Source organism: Schistocerca cancellata, chromosome 10 (assembly GCF_023864275.1).
Source record: "Schistocerca cancellata isolate TAMUIC-IGC-003103 chromosome 10, iqSchCanc2.1, whole genome shotgun sequence".
Classification (NCBI taxonomy): Eukaryota; Metazoa; Arthropoda; class Insecta; order Orthoptera; family Acrididae; genus Schistocerca; species Schistocerca cancellata.
Genome location: NC_064635.1, coordinates 76,431,872 through 76,457,307, shown reverse-complemented (window position 1 = coordinate 76,457,307; position 25,436 = coordinate 76,431,872). Strand labels below are relative to the sequence as shown.

Below are 25,436 nucleotides of genomic sequence, written 5' to 3'. Positions count from 1 at the left end.
TAAGGTTGATCAACACTTGTTACGGAAATGCTCTGTGAACTGAGTCCCCGAAGAGAAGATGACATTCATTCTGCTAGACAATATTGAGAAAATTTAGAGAACTGACATTTGCCATCTGTAGCTGTAGATAGCAAAATAGGCCTACAAGTGATTCACTGCAAAAAAGTTTGCATCTTACTGACAACACAAAGATCTAGATTACACAATTTAAAACAAGTGAGAGTCATCTTCTGGCACCACATATAGGCATTCACAGTAAAGCGCTGTATGTGAAATTCTTTGGGATCCAGTTGGATGACAAGTTGAAATGGATTCAACACGTGAATAAGATAACCAAGAAGCCCAGTTTAACATCTTTGGATCTTAGAAGTATGTCTTGTTGTCTTTATTGAATGGTACCGGCTTATTTTGCGTATTTGTGGCTCCCTGTTGTATTAAGGAATAATCTTCTGGGGTAATGCATCTAAAGTAAATAAAGTATTTATTCAGCAAAAGTGAGCAGTAAGAAAATTCCACATAGGTGTTTGTAAGTAAGTAGCTAGGGACTCTTACATGAATTTCCCAATATTTTACTCTATAATGTCTTTTGTTGCCACAAATACTAAAATGTGTTCTTCAGTCATGGCTATTTATCTGTGTTCTTTATTTTCTGCCTATCAGTTTTAAATAAAAGTACTTTGACATCACTTAAATGCAGTAATTCTAATGGTGCTATGATATACTCTCAAAATGATCATTGTTAAATTGCAATATTCTACTATATTTACAGGTTTGAAAGCCTCAGTGTGCTGGGAAGAAAAAACTTCAACAGGGGCTGCAGCTGAATAATGAAAACCTCTAGCAATGTGACTTGGGTGAACTATCCAGGCAAGTAATTGCTGAACAGAAAATGTTTTGAGATCTTTAATCTTATTTTTCGCCTTCTCAGAATACGGCAAGAACTGGATGCAGTACTAGTTTCCACTGTCAATATCTTACAAGAATCCTCACCAATCAGATATGTTATGGACGGCAGTTACAAAAAAGTACAACTGGGTAAAAGCTCAACAGTGTTGGTATCAGCCTTGCTGCGGATCAACTTGTAAAGCGTACTAATGGGCACAAATATTATGAATAAAAATAAAGTGTTTGGGATTTTCAATTAAAACTTCATGTTAAAGTTTATTTAGTAAAAGCAAATCCTTTAAAATTGTATTTACTGCATAGAAATTTGGCTTACTACTACATGCTTTATCGTGTGTTAGTTTCATGTGGATATCAATTGAATTACATTCACTGAAATGGAAAGAATGGAGCAATAAGGATGAAATCAATGAAATGAGGTCTGTGACAACCAGTCAGAAATGCTGAACCCAAATGGGAAAAAAATCATCATCAATGCTGTGAAAGTGGGTGCATACTCACACAGCTTATTGGTTAAAGCAGCTTCTTGTGAAAATAGGGAAATTTTGGTTCATGTCTCAGTCTGGCACAAATTTTCATATGCCACAAAATTCTTTTCACAGAGCTGACATCTTCCCAAACAAGGATTAATCTTAGATCCATTTCTTTTTGGTGATATGTTAGCTCTTGTGTCACACTTTATATCACTAGGTCATTAGTAATCGCAAAAAGAAAACAGCACATATGTTAGTAGTGCATAGCTTACAAAAAGGCATCGTTCACTAGTAATCATGCATTTGCAAGTAATAAACAAAGAACAACTAACACTTCACTTTATTTGTCAGGAAATACAATGACTTTAAAAAGTCTATAATAAGGAAGAAATGTTCAAAACTGTGAAGACCTATCATATAAAGACTACATTAAAGTATCTCATGTTACATTCTCATTTGTCCAGCCCTCATTTATCCCATTAATTTCTGATGAACATTTTACTTTCATTTCTTAGATTAAACAACTTTTAAATACAGTGGTGTGTATACAACTTTCAGTGAATTTGTTTGAGAAGGTTGAAGGCGATTTTTTATAATGTATGAACAATTAAATGGATGCTCTGATGTAGGTATTGAAAACATCAGTCGGTGCCTGTCTACTGGAAAAATACGAGTACAAAGAAGCTGCATATGGAGCAAAGGAGGCAGCATACCTCGGCACTCCACTGCAGCTCAACAAGTCTTTCGAAAAAGTACTGCAAAGACAATAGTTTTTGTTTTTCGACAAGCTGTAAATTTTGTTTGTTACATAATTTTAAATCAAAATTAACCACGTTTTCTCATCATAAGCTTGGAAGATTACTTGAAAGGAGTGGATGATGCATTTGAAACAGGTTATAAGATGAACATAAATAACAGAAAAATATGGGTCAGGGAGTATATTCTATTTAAATTGAGTGATGTTGGGGGAATTGGGCTAGGAAGTGAGATGTTAAAATTGGCTAAGTTTTGCTATTTGGGTGATAAAAGAACTGATAATTGACTGGCAAATCAAGAAAAGCTTCCTGTGAAAGAGAAATATATTAACATTTAATATAAATTTAAGGGTTTGGAGTATAGAGAGTAACCTTATATGAATGTGAAACATGGACATTAAATTGTAGGGGGAAAAAAAACTTTTGACATGTTACAGAAGGATGTTGAACATCTAATGGGCAGGATGGATAATTGAGGATGTATTGTATCAAATGGAAATGTATGGCTCAACTTGAGTAAAGGAAGGGACCAATTGACAGGACACAACCCGATTCATCAAGGACTCGTCAACTTGACGCTGGCGGGGAGTGTGAGAGTTAAAAGTTGTGCAGGAAGACTGAGGCTCGACCATGGTAAGCAGGTAGTTACAAAGACATTTGCACAGGGCAGACTAACAAAAGGGCAGTATCAAACGAGTTTCTGGCTCGAAGGCTACAACTTTATTATTCATTTTACCACATTCTCCTGTATTTTTAGGCTTACTTTTGATCCCACATAGTCCAAATTAACAAGATTGTACTGTAGCTGGAAGCAGGTCCAGCCCTAGCCACAGAAATTTTAAGCACAGACATTGTCCTCCTTATTGCACTATAGAAGGAAAACGAATTTGCTCAATTTGAGCAACACTAGTCTAAATATTTGGGCCCCCTTCTTCAATATGAACTTCAATACACTTCAGTTCTGTGAGAGTCACATATGTATCTAGGTGGTCTGCTTGTCAGCTTCCACCTTGTTTTTCATGTCTGTATCTACACATGTCTCTTTGTCAGCTTCCTCTTGATTTTTCATGTCTGTGTCTACAGACATCTGCTTGGCAGCTTCCTCCTGATTTTTCATGTCTGTATCTGAAGGTGTCTGCTTGGCCACTTCCTCCTCATTTTTCATGTCTGCATCTACAGACATCTGCATGGCATCTCCCTCCTTGTTTTTCATGTCTGTATCTCCAGAGGTCTGCTTGTCACTCTCTTCCTCATTTTTCTCATCTGTATCTGCAGAGGTCTGCTTGTCACTCTCTTCCTCATTTTTCTCATCTGTATCTGCAGAGGTCTGCTTGCCATCCTCCTCATTTACGATAACTAAATCAACATTGCCTAATCCGAGGTAAACTTTATTGTCCAAGGCCCGAATGGCTTCGAGAGACTGGTCATCAACCATGAAGACTAGAGTCTGGCCTGTAGCTTCAGAAGTCACACTGACATTCTTCCAAAGGCTTGTATCGAGGGTTTTGTTTTGAGTGCCAAGCATCTGCAAGATTTTTTTTGGCTCTGTCTTAGCAAACAACTTTGGCGTCTTGAGTAGCACCTTAGTTCCTAGTGCGACCTCCCCTTTAGGCTTTACTAGGAGCTTTGCACCCTTCCACGGCTTCAAGTCTGGCACAATTCTCTCTAGCCAGAGCTTTGTCTGCTCATTGGCACACGACATAACGAGCGCACCCTTCGCCACGGAAGTCCCATAAAACTGTGGAAAATACCCATCCTCTAGAGGTTCAAGAGCATCTAGGAGTGCTTCTTTGATTTGGGCTATTTCCTTTTCCTCTAATTTTCGATCGGGATCTAGTGTTATCAACATCCTCTGTTTGTACCCCACAAAATCTTCTGCAACAGCCCGTGGATTTACCTGCTTTTGTTCTTTCAGTTTGTTCTTCTTATTAATATTGTAAGGCGCATCAACAAATCGTCTTCCTTTGGTAGGCCAGGGCCCAATACCTAGAATTGGAAAAGCAAAAGAAATATATGATTATAATCAGATAAAAAAAATTGTATTACTTGACAAAGCTAATCATAGTCCCAGCCATATCATTAATTATGAGGTGTGTTTTGTAAGTCAGTCTTGTCCTCATTAAAAAAAAGTGCATTTACAAAATTCTTATTACACAAAAGCCCAAACCTTAGTCTACCTTTCAATACAATTTATACCAATATTAAGGCTTCTTTCTGGTGTCCCAAGCTTCCTACTAGACAACAGCAGCATCTGCAGACAGCCTCACAGATCTTCCAACATTATACACAGGACCATTTATAGAGTTAGTAACAGTAACTATAACACTCCCTTGGCGTGCTCCTGAAATTACATTTAGAGCTGTTGATTTTGCTGAGTTATGTATGCTACGAAGTCCTGAAGTCAGTCACAAATCTGGTTCGATACTCTTTAAGTTCAGATTTTGTTTGTTACACAACAATACAAAAGTAAAAAATACAGCAGCAACATGGATGCCTTTGTCTATGGTGCTGTGGACTTCCTGAGTTGCATGTGGCCTCTGTATGCAGATGCTGTGTTGATTTTAATAGACATTGTCAGTCTTCAAAAAGACCATAATTCGTGTATTAGCATATTTCATAATTCCACAATAGATCAATAACAGCAATAACTTTCCAAAATTATGTGCACCTGCCTGGTGATCCTTCTTGTGAAATGGGAATGGCCTGCATTTTTTTCAAGCCTATGTCACAGCCACTTCAATTATTAAACAGATCTTCCCACAATGGATTCTGCCATTTCAGATGGAATTTGACTTGACCAGGCAATACTATATGGGGTCACTTGCAGGAGTAAGTTATAGCAAATGATAAGGAAGGAACATGCATTACTGTAAATATTGAGGAACTCCTGTCTGTGCAAGATACTTTGCTTGCAGAACTTCACACAGTAGACCAAAAAATCATTGTGACATATATAACAAAGGATGCACACACTACAAGCAAAACTGTAAAAATTTCTTGAAGTCCTTCACATCTGAAAGTAGTTGTATCAACATTTAGTGTTGAAATAGTTCAAAAACTTTTCAGTATGAACAGGCAACAAATGTTACAAATTTATTAGTAGTATTTTGAGAACATTACAGTTTTTGAACGTTTTTCTGAAATGTGTTACAATACAACTCCTCTTACCTCCTGCACCTCGGGGTTTTAAGCCTAAGGGTCGATATGCCCCTTTGCCTCTTCCTGCTGGTCCTCTGTAGAAAAAAAAAAAAAAGAATTCACGTTTAAGTACTGACCACAAATGAGTCACAAAACAATTAGGTCTTGTAACACCGGTGGTTACAAATGAAAATTATAACCCAGAAATCAAATATGCGGGACAACTATATTCATCAACATACAGAACAATTGATTTCCCACACATCAAACAATGGAAGATCCAAGATGAAAGCTTACACTCTCTAATGACCTTCTTTCAATGTTCCCGTTGGCCACTCAGTGCCTTCTCTATGTGGTAGCAATCTATCCAACTGAATATCAGTTCTCCCCAGTCACGAGAAACGCTATTTCCATTTATTTTTATTGTGTATACGCACTTTTAATTCACTGGTGAGATGTACAAATATTGTGCTCCACTATTTTCTCCCTCCTGTGGTGAAGGAAGGCTTAGTAAGGGATATTGCAGCTAGCTTTTACTTGTGTTATATTTACGAATGGAATCATTTTTTTGTAAAATCACCAACCCATCAAACACTCATTGTCAAGCAGGTTGTCTTGCTATGCGGTGGTGACTGCACAACCTGATGCAAGAGGAACACCGCTTGCCACGCTGATAAAACAGTCACAGGTGGAGCAACTTCTATCCTTCCATTTCATGTCAGCATTTCCTTTCTTTCCTACACTGCTTCTTATCAGTCATTATCTGTTGGCTGCTTTCAAAAAATGTGTCCCGCTGTGGGCTAATGATCTCCAGGATGAAGGGTCAAGGATTGAGTTGTTAATATTACTTTGACAACATCTTAATGTTAGCCTTAATTGCATCCCTAACTCATTTCCTCTGATCTCCTAGACTAGCATCTACTCACAATTAACTCAAAGTAAAACACTCGTTTAGGAACATTGACTACATGCCATCCCCATCATAACTAGCACCTGAAAAGTGCCACTTCTATGCCGGTTGTATGTGCCAGTTATAGGATGCTAACATTTGTTTGACTGTCTTGCTATATTACACTATGTCTCTTTGAATTAACAACACTGCCTGTCTAACGCCACTTTCTCACTAGAGCCTGAATCGTTGATTTTGCAGGAATATTACTTGCAGGAAAAGTGTCATGAACATCTTTAATGGATTCAGACCACACATATTCTTCAACAACGAACACACGTTCTTCAATGGAGTAAGGCATGACAATGAAGTACACGGTTTATAACGACTACTTTTCGTATGAACTGCTCACACACTACTGCTGTTAAAAGGGGGCAAAGAAACTGACAAGCTAGTAATGCTACGCACGCACGTTGACATTCCGGTTCGGGCCGGTTTTCTGTGTGCCACTCTGCAGTATATTCCTACAAACATCAACTTGAAACTTTGTTAAGTCGACTTTCTCATGATATTTCTCATCTATCTTCAAGTACCAGTTCAGTTTTATCAGCCTCACTGTGGCACTCTCCACAGGTGAAACAAACCTGTGGGCCTTCGTGCTGCCCTCCTTTGTGTACATTCAATATCCCCTGTAAGTCCCACTCGCTATGAGTCCCACACACTCAATGGTGCTGTTTCATATCCTTACATATTGTTACACACAGGTACTTGCACGAATTGACCATTTCCTGAACATTTAAAGCAAGTCGTCAATCTTTGCACAACTTTGGAATCTCTTCGAGACACGACTGAATATTTCTGCACTTGTTTTCAGACAATACTTCATTTCAAATAACTGTATCATTTACAAAAATTCTGAGGTTACTTTGCTACTGCCTGCAAGGTCATTAATACATAACACAAACAGCAAAGAAACTCAACACACTTATGCAAAGACAAACAGATTTGCTCATGATGGAGCAGACTGGACAGGTGCAACAAGATGTCAATGACAACACTGAACAGCACGAAAGTCAGGACACTATTGCAACTTTTGTACTGAAGTGTTGTTTGATTGCTGAGTCAGCTTTACCTTGATATGCATACTGCTGCTATTTTCATTTGACTTAGCCATTTGCCTCCAGGGGGCCAAATGTGTAGTATTGCTGACACACACACATGAAAGGAGACACTTCTTAGCTTTCATAACTAATGGTTCCATCCCCAGAGAGGATGGAGGTATTCATTGGGAAAGGTTAAACAAGAAGGCCATATCACTCAAACATCAGGGTGAGAGAGACAGTACTGTCAAACAATTCTGTCTCATAATTATAACTTTTCTCTACAAAAGTTTCCTTCGATTCAGTTACAAGTTGCACAGAGTCATTCATTCAAGAATTAATATACATACAAATTTCTTCACAACTTTAAAGTGATTCCAGATGAGGAGGAGTCTTTTCTGAAAAGAAGACCACAAAAACAAAATTATCTGGTGTTTAAATCTGAAAAGTGCAGAAGCTTGGCAAATGGAAGCCCAAGTTCCAACTTCACGTTAATGGAAGAAGAACTGTCGCTGATTTCACAGACTTATAAAATGACTTAGTTCATTGTACTGTATAGAAATTTTATAGTCACAACTTCTGAGAAGTGAGAAGAATGAGAAATTCGAACATTATACTGCTTGACATATTTTTCTGTCACTGACATCTGTACTCAATGTGACACGAGTCTGCAGCACTGCAATAGTTAGCAACAATATGTGTGTGTTATTAATGTGCACTTTTAAAGTTCCCAATTTGTTAATTTTGTAGGCTAATCATAGCAATGATTCCACATTATGTGTTTTTTTATGTTTCCTTCGCACAACATTCTTACCAGTGTTTTCAGGAATATTTAATCAGTATAAAATCAGACATAATTCTCAAATTTGTAAATGCCTACAATCAAATCCCTATCTCAACATGCTTAGTTCTGTTTCTCAACGAAGTCTGCTCGAAGACATGTCAATGGCGATGTCACTTTTGTTCAGACTTATATAACCTTGCTGTCACACAGCGCACAGTCAGAGGAGCCATATAGTAAACATCCAAAGGTTAATCAGCTGCTGTCACTGAATTACAATGAGAAATAAAGTTTCTATTAAATTTTGAGACAGCAACACTCCTTTGCAAACAATTGCAAACAATCTGTGTATCTAAATCAACAAGAAATAACACTTCCCACTGCTGTAACAAAGAAGCAATAACAGACTGATTAAAATGGCTCTCTGCATAGTGGTAAAGACAACAGATGTGCACTGAGATGAAAAAATTCGTGGGATGCCTCCTATTATTGCGCGGGACCCCCTCTTGCCCAGCATAGTGCAGCAACCTATTTTGGCATAGACTCGACAAATCATGGGAAGTCCTCTACAGAAATATTGAGCCATGCTGTGTCTATAGCAGGCCATAATTGCAGAAGTGCTATTGGTGCAGGATTTTGTGCACGAACTGACCTCTCGATTATTTTTCATAAATGTTTGATGGGATCTGGGTGGCCAAATCATTCACTCAAATTGTCCAGAATGTTCTTCAAACTAGTCACATATAATTGTAGCCCGGTGACATGGCACGTTGTCAGCCACAGAAATTTGATCAAATCCATGACTGGCTGCAGACGGTCTCCAAATAGCCGAACACAATCATTTTCAGTCAATGACCCAGTCAATTCCGTGCAAACATAGCCCATACTATTACAAAGCCACCACCAGCCTGTACAGCGCCTTGTTGACAACCTGGGTTCGTGGTTTCGTGGGGTCTGCGCCACACTCATACCCTACCATCAACTCTTACTAACTGAAATTGGGAATCATCTGACCAAGCCACAGTTTTCCCGTCATCTAGACTCCAACTGACATGGGCACAAAGCCAGGAGGGGAGCGGCAGGCAACACTGTGCTGTTAGCAAAGGCACTTGCGTCGGTTGTCAGCTGCAACAGCACATTAACGGCAAATTCTGCCACACTGTCCTAACAGATACATTCGTCATACATCCGACATTGATTTCTGCAGTTATTTCATGCAACGTTGCTCGTATGTTAGCAATTACAACTCTACGCAAATGCCGCTGTTCTAGGGTGTTAAATGAAGGTCACTGGCCACTCCATTGTCTCTGGCGAGAGGTAATGCCTGAAATTTGGTATTCTCCGCACACTCTTGACACTGTGGAGGTCAGAAAACTGAAGTCCCTAACAATTTTCCCCTCGCCCCGTGAACCATGGACCTTCCCGTTGGTGGGGAGGCTTACGTGCCTCAACGATACAGATAGCCGTACCGTAGGTGCAACCACAACGGAGGGGTATCTGTTGAGAGGCCAGACAAATGTATGGTTCCTGAAGAGGGGCAGCAGCCTTTTCAGTAGTTGCAGGGGCAACAGTCTGGATGATTGACTGATCTGGCCTTGTAACACTAACCAAAATGGCCTTGCTGTTCTGGTACGGCGAACGGCTGAAAGCAAGGGGAAACTAGAGCTGTAATTTTTCCCGAGGGCATGCAGCTTTACTGTATGATTAAATGATGATGGCGTCCTCTTGGGTAAAATATTCCAGAGGCAAATTAGTCCCCCATTCGGATCTCCGGGCAGGGACTACTCAAGAGGATGTCGTTATCAGGAGAAAGAAAACTGGCATTCTACGGATCGGAGTGTGGAATGTCAGATCCCTTATTCGGGCAGGTAGGTTAGATTATTTAAAAAGGGAAATGGATAGGTTAAAGTTAGATATAGTGGGAATTAGTGAAGTTCGGTGGCAGGAGGAACAAGACTTTTGGTCAGGTGAATACAGGGTAATAAATACAAAATCAAATAGGGGTAATGCAGGAGTAGGTTTAATAATGAATAAAAAGAAAATAGGAGTGCGGATAAGCTACTACAAACAGCATAGTGAACGCATTATTGTGGCCAAGATAGACAAGAAGCCCACGCCTACTACAGTAGTACAAGTTTATATGCCAACTAGCTCTGCAGATGATGAAGAAATTGATTAAATGTATGATGAGATAAAAGAAATTATTCAGGTAGTGAAGGGAGACGAAAATTTAATAGTCATGGGTGACTGGAATTCGAAAGTAGGAAAAGGGAGAGAAGGAAACATAGTAGGTGAATATGGATTGGTGCTAAGAAATGAAAGAGGGGCCGCCTGGTAGAATTTTGTGCAGAGCATAACTTAATAATAGCTAACACTTGGTTCAAGAATCATGAAAGAAGGTTGTATACATGGAAGAACCCTGGAGATACTAAAATGTATCAGACTGATTATATGCAAAAAGGTGGGAATTTAAGGAGATGGGACCTGGATAAACTGAAAGAACCAGAGATTGTAAAGAGTTTCAGGGAGAGCATAAGTGAACAATTGACAGGAATGGGGGAAAGAAATACAGTAGAAGAGGAATGGGTAGCATTGAGGGATGAAATAGTGAAGGCAGCGGAGGATCAAATAGGTAAAAAGACGAGGGCTGGTAGAAACCCTTGGGTAACAGAAGAAATATTGAATTTAATTGATGAAAGGAGAAAATATAAAAATGCAGTAAATGAAGCAGGCAAAAAGGAATACAAACGTCTCAAAAATGATATCGACAGGAAGTGCAAAATGGCTAAGCAGGGACGGCTAGATGACAAATGTAAGGATGTAGAGGCTTATCTCACTAGGGGTAAGATAGATACTGCCTACAGGAAAATTAAAGAGACCTTTGGAGAAAGGAGAACCACTTGCATGAATATCAAGAGCTTTGATGGAAACCCAGTTCTAAGCAAAGAAGGGAAAGCAGAAAGGTGGAAGGAGTATATAGAGGGTCCATACAAGGGTGATGTACTTGAGGACAATATTATGGAAATGGAAGAGGATGTAGATGAAGATGACATGGGAGATATGATACTGCGTGAAGAGTTTGACAGAGCACTGAAAGACCTGAGTAGACAACATTCCATTAGAACTACGGATAGCCTTGGGAGAGCCAGTCCTGACAAAACTACCATGTGGTGAGCAAGATGTACGAGACAGGCGAAATACCCTCAGACTTCAAGAAGAATATAATAATCCCAATCCCAATGAAAGAAGGTGTTGACAGATGTGAAAATTACTGAACTATCAGTTTAATAAGTCACAGCTGCAAAATACTAACGCAAATTCTTTACAGACGAATGGAAAAACTGATAGAAGCCAACCTCGGGGAAGATCAATTTGGATTCCGTAGAAATGTTGGAACACGTCGGGGAATACTGACCTTACGACTTATCTTAGAAGAAAGATTAAGGAAAGACAAACATATGTTTCTAGCATTTGTAGACTTAGAGAAAGCTTTTGACAATGTTGACTGGAGTACTCTCTTTCAAATTCTAAAGGTGGCAGTGGTAAAATACAGGGAGCGAAAGGCTATTTACAATTTGTACAGAAAGAAGATGGCAGTTATAAGAGTTGAGGGGTATGAAAGGCAAGCAGTCCTTGGGAAGGGAGTGAGACAGGGTTGTAGCCTATCCCCGATGTTATTCAATCTGTATATTGAGCAAGCAATAAAGGAAACAAAAGAAAAGTTCGGAGTAGGTATTAAAATCCATGGAGAAGAAATAAAAACTTTAAGGTTCGCCGATGACATTGTAATTCTGTCAGAGACAGCAAAGGACTTGGAAGAGCAGTTGGACGGAATGGACAGTGTCTTGAAAGGAGGATATAAGATGAACATCAACAAAAGCAAAATGAGGATAATGGAATGTAGTCGAACTAAGTCAGGTGATGCTGAGGGAATTAGATTAGGAAATGAGACACTTAAAGTAGTAAAGGAGTTTTGCTATTTGGGGAGCAAAATAACTGATGATGGTCGAAGTAGAGAGGATATAAAATGTAGACTGGCAATGGGAAGGAAAGCGTTTCTGAAGAAACATCTGGTATAGATTTAAGTGTCAGGAAGTCGTTTCTGAAAGTATTTGTACGGAGTGTAGCCATGTATGGAAGTGAAACGTGGACGATAAATAGTTTAGAGAAGAAGAGAATAGAAGCTTTCGAAATGTGGTGTTACAGAAGAATGCTGAAGATTAGATGGGTAGATCACATAACTAATGAGGAGGTATTGAATAGAATTGGGGAGAAGAGGAGCTTGTGGCACAACTTGACTAGAAGAAGGGATCGGTTGGTAGGACATGTTCTGAGACATCGAGGGATCACCAATTTAGTATTGGAGGGCAGCGTGGAGGGTAAAAATCGTACAGGGAGACCAAGAGATGAATACACTAAGCAGATTCAGAAGGATGTAGGCTGCAGTAGGTACTGGTAGATGATGAAGCTTGCACAGGATAGAGTAGCATGGAGAGCTGCATCAAACCAGTCTCAGGACTGAAGACCACCACAACAACAACAACAACAACAACAACAACAATTTTCGAAATGGAATGTCCCACAGGTCTAGCTCCAACTACCATCCCATGTGGAAAGTTTGTTAATTCCCATTGTGCAGCCATAATCATGTTGGAAACCTTTAGACATGAATCACCTGAGTACAACGACAGCTCCGCCAAACCACTGCCTTTTAAAGGCTCGTGTACATGATACTACTGCCGTCTGTATATCTGTGCATCACTATTCCATGATTTTTGTCACCTCAGAGTATAGTTACACATATATTAATTCAGCAAAGGGGGCAATTAGAACCACATAAAATACTTACCTTGATGGCTTCCTGTCTCGAAACATGGTTGTTTAAACCTGCACAGCAGCTGAAATTAATAAAAGAACAACTATGAGTTGAGGATTACATATCACAGTAAAAATACAAGCCACAGGTTGCTTAACAGTTTCATATAGGCTAACAGAAATATGTTACCCATTGGTATGTTGATAGACACACAAATAAACACAAACACACACACAAAATTCAAGCTTTCGCAACCCATGGTTGCTTCATCAGGAAAGAAGGAAGGAGAGGGAAAGACGAAAGGATGTGGGTTTTAAGGGAGAGGGTAAGGAGTCATTCCAATCCCGGGAGCGGAAAGACTTAGCCTGCCTACACTGTGAAGCTTTCTATGTGGGAATGACCAGCAACAAACTGTCCATTCGCATGAATGGACACAGGCAGACAGTGTTTGTCGGTAATGATGATCACCCTGTGCCTAAACATGCCTTGGTGCACGGCCAGCACATCTTGGCACAGTGTTACACCGTCCGGGTTATCTGGATACTTCCCACTAACACCAACCTACCAGAACTCTGGAGATGGGAACTTGCCCTTCAATATATCCTCTCTTCCCGTTACCCACCAGGCCTCAACCTCCGCTAATTTCAAGTTGCCGCCACTCATACCTCACCTGTCATTCAACAACATCTTTGCCTCTGTACTTCCACCTCGACTGACATCCCTGTCCAAACGCTTTGCCTTTACAAATGTCGGCTTGTGTCTGTATATGTGCGGATGGATATGTGCGTGTGCACGCAAGTGTATACCTGTCCTTTTCTCCGCCTAAGGTAAGTCTTTCCACTCCCGGGATTGGAATGACTCCTTACCCTCTCCCTTAAAACCCACATCCTTTCGTCTTTCCCTCTCCTTCCCTCTTTCCTGATGAAGCAACCACGGGTTGTGAAAGCTTGAATTTTGGGTGTGTGTTTGTGTTTATTTGTGTGTCTATCGACCTGCCAGCGCTTTTGTTTGGTAAGTTACATCATCTTTATATATATTTTTTGTACGATCCAAGAGTAATGGTTGTAGAATCAGGTCAGGAACTGAAGAATGAAATAAATCCTGTTCTGCTAAGTACAATTGTCAATCCACAGTTAACAGGCTAACTCTTAATAAGCAGGAGCTCCAGTTTTTCTGGGCTGACATTCATCTCAATCAGTGACAAATTGCTGCCACTGGATGTGAATGGTAAGCTCTCTTAGAATACACACATCACCTCCTTTTGAAGATTCTGAATGCAGTTGCTCAACATAGCACTGAATATGACAACTCAGCTTTCACCACTGACACTAATCGACAAGGTAACTACGTCAGCACTACATAATCATTGGGATGACTATGACATTATACAATCACGCATATTTAAATTATTGAAATATCCCCCAAGATGATGTGGTAGTTTGGAGTAAAGATATTCTTGTAATTATTTCTGTGAAACATATTAAAAACTTCAAAAATCAGACTAGAGTGCAGAAATAACGGTTTTCAGCTGATGTAAAACTATATCTACACATCACACCACCATCACGCACATAAGTAGCACTGAGTATGCTCCCATTCTGTGACTATTCAAAGTGATCATTCCATTGACGCTGTGGTCTTCTTAAACTTCTCCTTTCTTGGGATTTTTAGTGGAACTTATTCTTCATCCGCCTACTAACATGGTGTTGCAATTTAGATTGGTATGTTTCTACACCATACACTAAATGTCATGGTTAACACTGTCCATCAAAGCTACAACACTTAAGGAGTGCAAAAATCTCATCTGTGTGCTGTTTATTCTCATGTTATAATTCTGAAGAAGAGTTTAACATTCACTGCCAAGTAGAAGAGTTTGCTTTCATATTACATTATTAAATATGATTTGTTTTTCTTACCTCCAATGTTCACCAAAGTTTCTTTTGACTATTCCAAGTAGTTTACTACAATTGGTTAAATTTAAATAAAGAAGAACAGCCATGACATGGAAATGAATAAAGAAGATGGGAAGGACCTTTCAGTTGACCAAGGATGTCTATAATCATCTCTCAAACAGTTACAGCACTACGTTACAGTAAGAAAATCAGAATGTTTATACACATCCGCATGCCTGAATTTGACTACACCAGGAAATATAGAAAACATGGAACAGAAAGAAAGGAAAATTCTGAGAAAATAATAGGGAAAGTAAAATACAACAGTGAATACCGAAACAGGAGTAATGAAGATCTGTATAAGAAAACTGAACAACTAAATGCCACAATGAGAAAACGTAGACTGACGTTTTACAGCCATCTGGTTTCGAGGAATGAAAACAGGTCGCACAAGAAAATTTTTGAACATGTCCGTTGCAAAAAAATCTCTCTGGTGCAAGTAGCTCCACGAAATCAGAAGTGAACATTTAAGAACACAAAATTGCAAACAATGATATGTTTTGAAAGAAGGTTTTATTTTCCCAGCTCCAGAGAAAACCAAAAAAGACAGTTTGAACAAAGTGGTCAGAAGGCAGGAAACACAAGTATTCTGATCAAATGAAGAATTACTGGAAACTCTGAAGTTAAATCAGAAGTAGTTATTCACATGGTCCGAAGGAGGCCCAAGTGAAGTGATGACAAACTTAATTTAATGAATGTTACTCTGTGTCTGTTTGGTTTCCAACATGTGGTTGCCCAAATATATTCAATGTAAAAAAAAAAAAAAAAAAGTGCCAAATATCGAAGCAAGAAAAAAGTCCAGATGCATAAGATGCATACCTTAAGAGACATGAGCACTAGTTTATCTTCTATACTGTGAAACACATCTCTTCTACTGTAGGCTCCATGTTTTCCAATAAACATGGGCTCTAAAATGATTACTCTAAGTGCTTACCTTATCTTTAGAGCTATAAGCATTTTTTTCAATAGAAGAGATACGTGTCACAGTAGCAAGAATAAACTAGTGCTTGCAGCTCTTAAGGTATACATTTTAGAGCCCATGTTAATGGACTTTTTTTCGTTGTTTTGATGAGTGCTACTACCTCTCAAAATATTCAACATATCATAATATAACACACTAAAATGGATGTAACAGTAGAAACATTGTTCAAAAATGCATTGTCATTAACGAGATGATGTGGGCTCCTACATATTAGATGTCCAAGGGTTTTCTCAAGTCTTTCCAGGCAAATTTCAGAACAGTTGCTACTAATTAGGCCATCGTTGACAGCTTCCCATTTTCTTGCCCCTTACCAACACTTTTAAAACAAAACAAGTCCTCATATGGTATGCTTACTATCAATATTTTAATTCTGAAATTCCTTAGTGCCATTTTGGATAAAATAATTCTGGGTATTGGACTGCATCATGGTAACTACTAAAACAGCTAAATTACTGATGTTTCAACCGACTTTGTGCGGTCCTCTTCAGGGGGGTTCACTGCTGTATAATGGTTTAAGTCTTGCTTATAGACTTGTCATTTTTGGTTACCCGGTGACTATCGATCTTGTATATCCAAATTGTCACTGGAAAATTTGAAGAGGCCGTTATGGATGGGTGGCTGTACGGTGTGCTACTGCCTGGTGGCTGACTGGAAGGCAACTGTGTTTTCCGACTGGCAGTGCCACTTAACCTGAGTTTGGCAGCGCAGATGGCTGCCACGAGAGAACTAGCGTGAGGTCTTAATGCCTTGCTTCACCATCGCTGGATACATCTGGGGTGCACACATGTACATCTAACACGAATCTCTTTCAAGCAGCTGGTAACATTAACCATAGCCTCACAGTATATTTATACAAGTGTGGAATTTGTTATCAACAATCCATCCGAGTTTGATAAGAAAAATCATCTTTTTCATCATTTAATGAATCTAAGTTTTATACAGAAAGGAATGAAATATGAAGGTATAAAACTCTAACAGTCCATCCATGGAAATATAATTCCAGACAGATACCAGCAGCTGTTTTCAAATATCAATTGATGTCCTTGACAACTCCTAAGCCATAGAGGAACTCTTTAAACAGAAATAGTAATTTTTTCAAAAAAACCTGTAAAAGGCCAGTATGGAGTAAATGCTCATCCAGTTTCTACATCTAAATCAATACTCCACAAGTCACTTGATGGTGTATGGCAGAGGGTACTTCTGGAACCATTAACTGAGCCTCCCTTCCCAGTTAAACTCGGAAAGGGCATGTGGGAAGAATGACTATTGGTAAGCTTCTGTATTAGGTCTAATTTCTTGAATTTTCTCATTACAGTCTCTTTTTTCTATCAGTCCTACCTAAAATGGGCACAGACTGATGAACAATACTCATCTAACAAGTGCCTTATTAGCCGCTTCTGTTGGGAAAGAGTTACATTTGCTTAAGATTCTTCACATGAATCCCAGTATGGCATCTGCTTTTCCTACTATTTGTTTTATATGGTCACTACATTTATGGTCACTCTGTACAGTTTCCTAGATATTTTTGGTAGATATTGTTTCCAGCAATTTGTTATCAATATCTTAGATGTACAGTAGTGGATTTCTTTCCCATGTTACATTTATTTACATTCACGGTCAAGTGGAAGAGACTGCACCAGACACTTCTGTAGTTCATTCTGCAAATCGATGTCTTCTGGCATTGCTACTTTCTTATAGAAAAGTACATTATTTGCGAACAGTCTTAAAGAACTTCCAATGCTTCCTACTACGTCACTTATATATATTGGAAACAGTAACACTCGTATCACGCTCCCTTAGGGTATTCTGCAAATTACCTCTACATCTGTCAAGTGACATGTTGAGTTCTATCTGCAAGGAAGTCAGCTCATACTTTTTCCACTATACAGCATTGTATGATGATGCCAAATGCCTTCCTGAAGTCAAGGAATACGGCATCAACATAAACACTATTGTCTACAGTGCTCTGGATCTCATGGAGGAACTGAGCAAAGTTTTGCAGGATCTCTGTTTGCAGAATCAATGCTGACTTTCACAGAGGAACTTTGTAACAAAATTACAAAAAGTCATAATTCCCGAGCATAAAACGTGTTCCATAATTCTACTACTGTTTGCTGTCAACAATGTAGGCCTATAATTATGTGCATCTGCAGCATGACCCTTCTTGAAAACGGCAATGACCTGCACTTATTTCCATTTGCTAGGTATCCTTCATTACTCCCGTGAACTATGATAGACTGTTGCTACAAGCTGTAGATTGTAAAATGAAAGCACAATTTGAGCAGCAATATTGCATCAAACAGCAATATTGCATCGAATTTTGTGAACAACTCGACGATTCCAAACTGGAAACGATTCACAAGATTCAATAGGCTTGTGGGGAGAAAGCTATTGGGAACTCACAGATAAAGGAGTGATACAAGGTACAATTTCTTCAAAGACAGCCACATATCAGAGGGCAGTGAATCAGGTAGGTCCTCAATAAGCCAAAATGACAATATCACTGAGCATGTGTGGGCTCTGGTTATGGAAGACTATTGTTATCACAGTACTAAAACTTGTGAAGGAAGTAGGGTAAACTCTGGACTGCTACATTCAATTTTGATTGACAATTTGTGCATGACAGAAATCACACAGGGCATACTGGACAATCCAAACAGTAATCCACCTTTCTGAACACTGATCACAGGCAATGAGAATTGCTCGTTTTGTTTTGCTTTGCTTTAGGGCGCAAAAACAACTAGAGTCATATGTGCCCGTGTCAGAACTGTAGAACACAAAGATGAAAAAGGAGTTAAAAATGGCTAAGCATTAAGCCCAACTGACGAAAGGAAATACAGCTAAAAACAGTGACACGGAGAAATGTCAATAAAATACACCCTAGAGCCAAAAGAGATTCTGAACTAAAAGTTATATGTCCTTTGCCATACTGCTACAATGGATAAAAAGTAAAACATATTTGACAGCTCGTGCATTGTTTCCTAAAATGGCCGATAACTCACATGGCAAACATAAATGAGAGAGCAAATGGTTAAAGAAAGGGCATTCTGTCAGGAAATGGTGAACTGTCAGAGGTTGAGGGCAATGAGTACAAAGTGTGAGGGATCATCACTTAAAAAATGGCACTGGCTAAAAAGGCAGTGCCCAATACGCAACCTAGTTAAAATGATCTCCTCACGGTGAGATGGCCCAGTCAAGATTGGCCAAGCCACTGGGAGAGGTTTAATTCCCTGTAGCTTGTTCCCACGAGGGGAAGACCAGTGGCGATTCCACAATGACACCACCTGCTGACAGACGGTGACAAAGAGATCATCGCAGGGAGTTGAAGAATTAGCAGGCTGAGGTAAGAGGACGGCAGCCTCGGCAGCAGCACCAGCAACCTCCTTTACTGTCAGACCGATGTGACCAGGGGTCCAAATAAACATCACACCAGCTCCATCAAGAGGGAGCAAGTGAAAGCTTATTTGGAACCGTTGCACTAAGGGATGGATGGTGTACAGCACACAGAGGCTCTGAAGGGCACAGGGAGTCAGAGCAGATGACACAATTGGAAAGCCTGTGTTGCCGAGTGTACTGAGTGGCGTGATAAAGGTCAAAGAGCTCCACTGTAAATACTGAACTATGTTCCAGAAGCTGATACTGAAAAACATTGATGCTAATGACAAGTGCACACCTGACACCACAGTCACTACAAGAGCCATCAGTGTACACACAGGTACTATCGCGAAGTTCCGTGTGAAGGTCATGAAAGTTACGGTGATAAGAGCAGGCTGGATTTCTGTCCTTCGGAAGCGAATGAAGTACCAGAGAACATAAGCTGCCGCACGAAGGCAAAGCGGTGGAGAGTTCAAACCCATTGTGAAAGTGGTAGGTATCGTGAAGTAAGCTGCCGGAGCAATAGCTGAAAGTGAACTGCCGGAGGTAATAAAGAAGTTGCCAGAGCAATAGCCAAAAGTGAACTCCAGGAGGTAATAAAGAAGAGGGACGTGCCCCACACTGGTGATCAAAGGAGTCAGTGAAGAAGGAGGCATAGGATAGCATGGTAGACAAATAGCATATCACAACAACCTTGGGCACGCCTGACAATACCCTCATCTATGATGAACACCCACCATCGAGGACAACATAGTGAGTTCTATTACTAAAGAAGTCTTTCAGCCACTCAAATATGTGGGAATCTATTCCATATGCTCGTACCTTCATTAAATGTCTCCACTGTGTTAAATGCTTTCTGGAAACCTAGAAATATGGAATCTGCCTGTTACCCTTCATCCATTCTTCACAGTATATCATGTGAGAAAATGGCAAGCAGAGTTTTGCAAGAGCATTGCTGCCTAAAACTATGCCGATTCATGTACATGAGGGTCTCAGGATCTAAAGATTTTACTTTATTTGAACCTAGAATATGTTCAAGGATTCTGCAGCAAACTGATGTTAGGAACATTGATCTGTAATTTAGCTGGTCCATTTTTTACTCTTCTGGTATAGAGGAGCCTCCTGTGCATTTTTCCAGTCGCTTGGGACTGTGGAGTGAGAGATTAACGATAAATGCACAATAATGAATGCTGTAGAGTACCCTTTGTAAAACAGAATTTTTTCTGTTTATGCGGATTCTACATTCAATATAACAAGTCACTATCCCATTGACAAAAACACGTTTATCCCATTGCAGACCTGTTTAACTTTTTTTTACTTGTGCATTTTCTTGGACATGCATCAGTGTAGCACGGAACTGAGAGCTTTTCATAAGTCTAGGCACATAAAAGAACACTTACCAACAGTTACCTGTATCAAATGCTATTAGATTATTCTATTTTAATGGTGCAAATTGGGTTTGGCACGACTATAACATGCAGTTTTCAACTGCTATTACATCTCTAGACATGGAGTAATTGATTAGTACAAGGATGCATTGAAAAAAATAAAATGTGTGTTGGCTGTGTTTTTTGTTCAGGGCGTTGCAAAGCTATTAGGGTTTTTCATCCAGTGGACTGTATCGGGTATATCAAAATTGCGAGCGTGATAAATTTAAAAATTAACATTTCTTGCAGACTGTGTAGTGACTGACGCCATCCTCAGTTATGTGAAGGATATAAAGGCAAAAACTAGCTACCATACAGAGCCATACTAGTTAACTTCCCTTCACTTCACAGTTTGAAAGAAACAACAGGTTTCTTGTTAATACTATAATGTTAACAAGAAACCTGTTGTTTCTTTCAAACTATTAATTGTATTTTAGTATGTATATGACGTTGTCTATTGCTATAATGGCCGAATGACAATAAAATTATTATTATTATTATTATTATTATTATTATTATTATTACAAGAACCATGCTTCTCATTGTAGTTTGCTGAGCTTTTCCACAACACACTTCTTATATGCTTAAAATGGACTTTTATAAGCAAAGCAGTGCGTCAAAAAAGTAAACATTAAGAAAAACTTCCATAAATTCAAATGTTTGCTCCATGCATTAAAAGTACAATGCAAAAGTTTGAGTGGACACACACACACACACACACACACACACACACACACACACGATACGAAATCACAATACAAAATGAGAAATGGTTCAAATGGCTCTGAGCACTATGGGACTCAACATCTGAGGTAATCAGTCCCCTAGAACTTAGAACTACTTAAATCTAACTAACCTAAGGACATCACACACATCCATGTCCGAGGCATGATTCGAACCTGCGACCGTAGCGGTCTCGCGGTTCCAGACAAGCGCCTAGAACCGCTCGGCCACAATGAGAAATACTTAGCTATATTATTATTTTTCAAATGAAAAAAAAAACTCACTTTTAAAAAAATATTCACACTCTTCTTAATTCTGACAGCAGCGAACTTAGTAGCAGATCAAAACATTACCAATCAACTAACTGAAACACGTTTTTCGCTAATTTCTGTAAACAAAATACTGATCAATGTAATAGAAGTTCACTGCCGCTAACGAGACATTCCACTTCCCTGTTTCAAGTCAGTGATTACAGAACAATTTTCAATGCAGCACCACTGTCGCACAGCTGCAATCTGCGCAAACCTGGAAGTTAGAGGAAAGTTACTCATCTAGATACGTAAACCGCCAAGCACTGGGATGAAAGAGAATTAAAATCAATACTCTATGGATAGATGATTCTCTTCATTCCGCTGATGTCGCAAATCAGAAAATTTCGCGCGAATTCTACAATCAATCGCCGGCCAATTCAAATTTTTCGTGACGCTCTTTGGCTGGTCAAAAACCATGTGACCTTCATGCTGTCCTCCTTCGTACGCGTGCAATATCTTACTGCTGTTCCTATTAGTTACAGGGTCCACAAACATGAACAATAATCTAGGATGAGTTGTTCGAGAGTTTTGTTAACAATCTCCTTTCGTAGAATTATTTTATTTTTCAACAGTCCTACCGATAAATCGAAGTTAGTCACCTGCTTTACCTACGGCTGTGCCTGTGTGATCAGTCCATTTCATGTTCTGGCATGTTGTTATGCCCTTTGTGAAATGAATAATTTTACATTTCTGACAATTTAAAGGAAGTTACCGATACTCTCATCACTTTGAAGTGTTATCAGTCTCTGACTAGGTATTTGTGCAACTTTTCCAGAGACTGCTTCATTATAGATAACTGGATCATCTGACATAAATCTGAGATTATTATTAATATTACGTGCAAGGTCATTAATATACAACACGAAGAGCAAGGGTCCCAATGCATTTCCTGGGACATGCTTGAAACTACTCTCACAACTTTCGTTGATCCTCCATCCTAGTTAACATACCGAGTCCTGACTACCTAAAAAATAAAGCTGACACTCTTGCTTCCCACAAAGGAATAACACTATCATCATAGGGACAACAACAGGTTAGTGATTGAAGTAAGTGAGAACTGCTTGCAGCTGCTACGATAAATGAAGTCTGTGTACAGATTGGACAAGATTATAATAAGAGAAACAGGGTTGCATGTTCTCTGATTCCTTCCTATCATTATCATCTAAATCCAGTCGAATGGAAATGGAATGTAACGAAACAGAATAAAATTATTTGCGATAAATATCAAGTGTATTTCGCTGGAAGCTTCCAAGAAACAGACATGAAGCAGCAACCAAGTGAGGTGGCGCAGTGGACAGCACATTGGACATGCATTTGGAGGACAAAGGTTCAAACCTGCATCCAGCCATGCTGGTTTTTGTTTTCGGTGATTCCTCTAAATCACTTCAGGCAAATGCCAGCATAGTTCCTTTGAAATGGCATGGCCGATTTCCTTCCCAATCCTTCCACAATCCCAGCTTGTGCTCCACTCTAATGACCTCGTTGTCGAAAAACCATAAATACTAATCTCCTTCTCCTCTTATAAAGCAGAGTAAATGAAGTAACTGTAGAAAATGGAGTGAAGCATGTGAATGAGGTAAAATTTTGACTGGGACTTAGGCGATGTGATGCTTAAATATGGCAGAAATATGATAAAGTTTTAATACCAGTTGTGCTTAAAAACCTGGATGTCCAGTGGTAAATTTACGTCAAGCATTTAATATAAGCGCTTATCACATGGTCAGATTTATTGAAACCATTACATTTGTAACACCAAACACTGAAAGTGATCAAGTAGCGTCAAACAGAATAGCTATGGTGAAAGGTGAAAGCTGTGTGTAGTGTGGTTCATGAGATAAAGTCCGATACCGAAGGCACCCACAGCACACATCTAGAATCGTTTGTTTATGTACATGGAAAATCAGCATCATGCTAAAATCTTCAACTAAATAAACACATACTTTCTAAAGTGGCAGCATGTTCTTAAACAGTGCGACAGGAATACCATTCAAGCATTCAGCAATTCCGTATAAATACTAATTTCTAACAGAGTAACACACCATCATTTGAAGTGACGAAATAGATTAAAAACTATTGATACTAAGAGTATGAACTTGATGAACCGAAGTTCATATTACCACAGAACAGTCAATACTGTAAAAACACTTTTTTATTTTGTTATAATGATCATAATATTTTGCTTTAGTCTTTGAGTGAAATATTACAGTGATATGGAAATTTATTTGTGAATTCAGAGGTTTAAAACTATTCTTGTCCCTCATTAAAATTTTATGTATAGTAAACATAACAGTGTTTCTATTGTCGCCATCTTTGACTGTTCTGCACAGTAGTACAATGTTTGGTTACAAATTAAGTTCCATACTTGTAAAATAAACGTATATTTACAGCACCTGTGACCTCTGTGACCTACCAGAATCTCGACTAACTCTTTGAGGGGCAGGTAAACACCACTAAAATTTACCCTAGTGCCGCAAGAAAAATTATTTGCAAATTTCAACTTTTTTTAACTATTTTATACATTGAGTTTGTAAAAATTCACTTAAACAACAACAAAATATTAACATTAAATGTGGTCACTACAGGTAACCACCACCCCATTACAGTATACAAATTCGATATTCGGTGGTCACACCCATTTATAATAAGGGTACTAGAAGTGATCCACAAAACTACCGTCCAATATCCTTGACATCGATTTGGTGTAGAATCTTAGTACATATTATGAGCTCAAATATAAGAGGGTATATTGAACAGAATGACCTCCTCAATGCCAACCAGCACGGTTTTCGAAAACATCGATAATGTGGAACTTAATCTGAACTTTTCTTACATGACATACTAAAAGGTTTGGAGCAAGGCAACCAGGTAGATGCAGTGTTTCTTGGTTTCTGAAAAGCATTTGACTCCGTATTGCGCCTATACTTATTCTCAAAAGTACAATCATATGGGGTATCAAGTGAAATTTGAGACTGGATTGAGGACTTTTTCGTAGTGAGGACACAGCATGTTATCTTGGATGGGGAGTTATTGTCAGACGTAGAAGTAACTTCAGATGTGCCCCAGGGAATTGTGTTAAGACCCTTGCTGTTTATGTTGTGTATTAATGACCTAGCATACAATGTTAATAGTAAAATCAGACTTTTTGCAGATGATGCAGTTATCTATAATGAAGTACTATCTGAGAGAAGCTCCATAAACATTCAGTCAGGTCTTGATAAGTTTTCAACATGGTGCAGATATTGGCAATTTGTTCTAAGTGTTCGGAGTTGTAAAATTTTGCACTTCACAAAACGAAAAAACGTAGTATCCTATGACTATAACATCAGTGAGTCACTGTTGGAATCGACCAACTCATACAAAAAACCTGGGTGTAACACTTTGTAGTGATATGAATTGGAATGATCACCTAGGTTCAGTTGTGGATAAAGCAGGTGGTATACTTTGATTTATTGGTAGAATATTGGGGAATTGCAACCAATCTACTAAAAAGATTGCTTACAAATCATTCATTTGACACATCCTAGAATATTGCTCAAGTGTGTGAGACCTGTACCAGATAGGACTAACATGGGATATTGCACACATGCAGAGAAGGGTATCGCAAATGGCCACAGGTTTGTTTAATCCATGCGAGAGTGTCACAGAGCCACTCAATGAAATGAAATGGCAGATTCTTGAAGACAGACACAAACTATCCCAAGAAAGTCTACTAACGAAGTATCAAGAACCTACTTTAAATGATTACTCTAGGGATATACTACAACCGTCTATGTATTGCTCGCACAGGGATCATGAGGATAATATTAGAATA

At 39.0% G+C, this 25,436-nt stretch overlaps 1 protein-coding gene across 1 annotated transcript; it reads right to left on the bottom strand.

Annotated features, from left to right (window-relative positions):
* Positions 1-1,698: 1,698 nt before the first annotated feature.
* LOC126106448 (uncharacterized) lies at positions 1,699-21,877 on the bottom strand. Its single transcript, XM_049912730.1, has 4 exons — positions 21,599-21,877; positions 12,889-12,937; positions 5,300-5,364; positions 1,699-4,117 (listed from the first exon to the last, which is right to left on the bottom strand). Exons 2-4 carry the CDS (start codon positions 12,912-12,914, stop codon positions 3,114-3,116), a joined length of 1,095 nt encoding a protein of 364 aa, XP_049768687.1. The 5' UTR covers positions 12,915-12,937; positions 21,599-21,877; the 3' UTR covers positions 1,699-3,113.
* Positions 21,878-25,436: the final 3,559 nt, after the last annotated feature.

Bases quoted from the DNA above. Each gene is read 5' to 3' on its own strand.
- LOC126106448 (XM_049912730.1), bottom strand. From the start codon at position 12,914: ATGTTTCGAGACAGGAAGCCATCAAG. The intron at 5,365-12,888 runs GTAAGTATTTTA...TTTTTTCTACAG, and splicing joins CGAGACAGGAAGCCATCAAG to AGGACCAGCAGGAAGAGGCA. The intron at 4,118-5,299 runs GTAAGAGGAGTT...TTCCAATTCTAG, and splicing joins AAAACCCCGAGGTGCAGGAG to GTATTGGGCCCTGGCCTACC.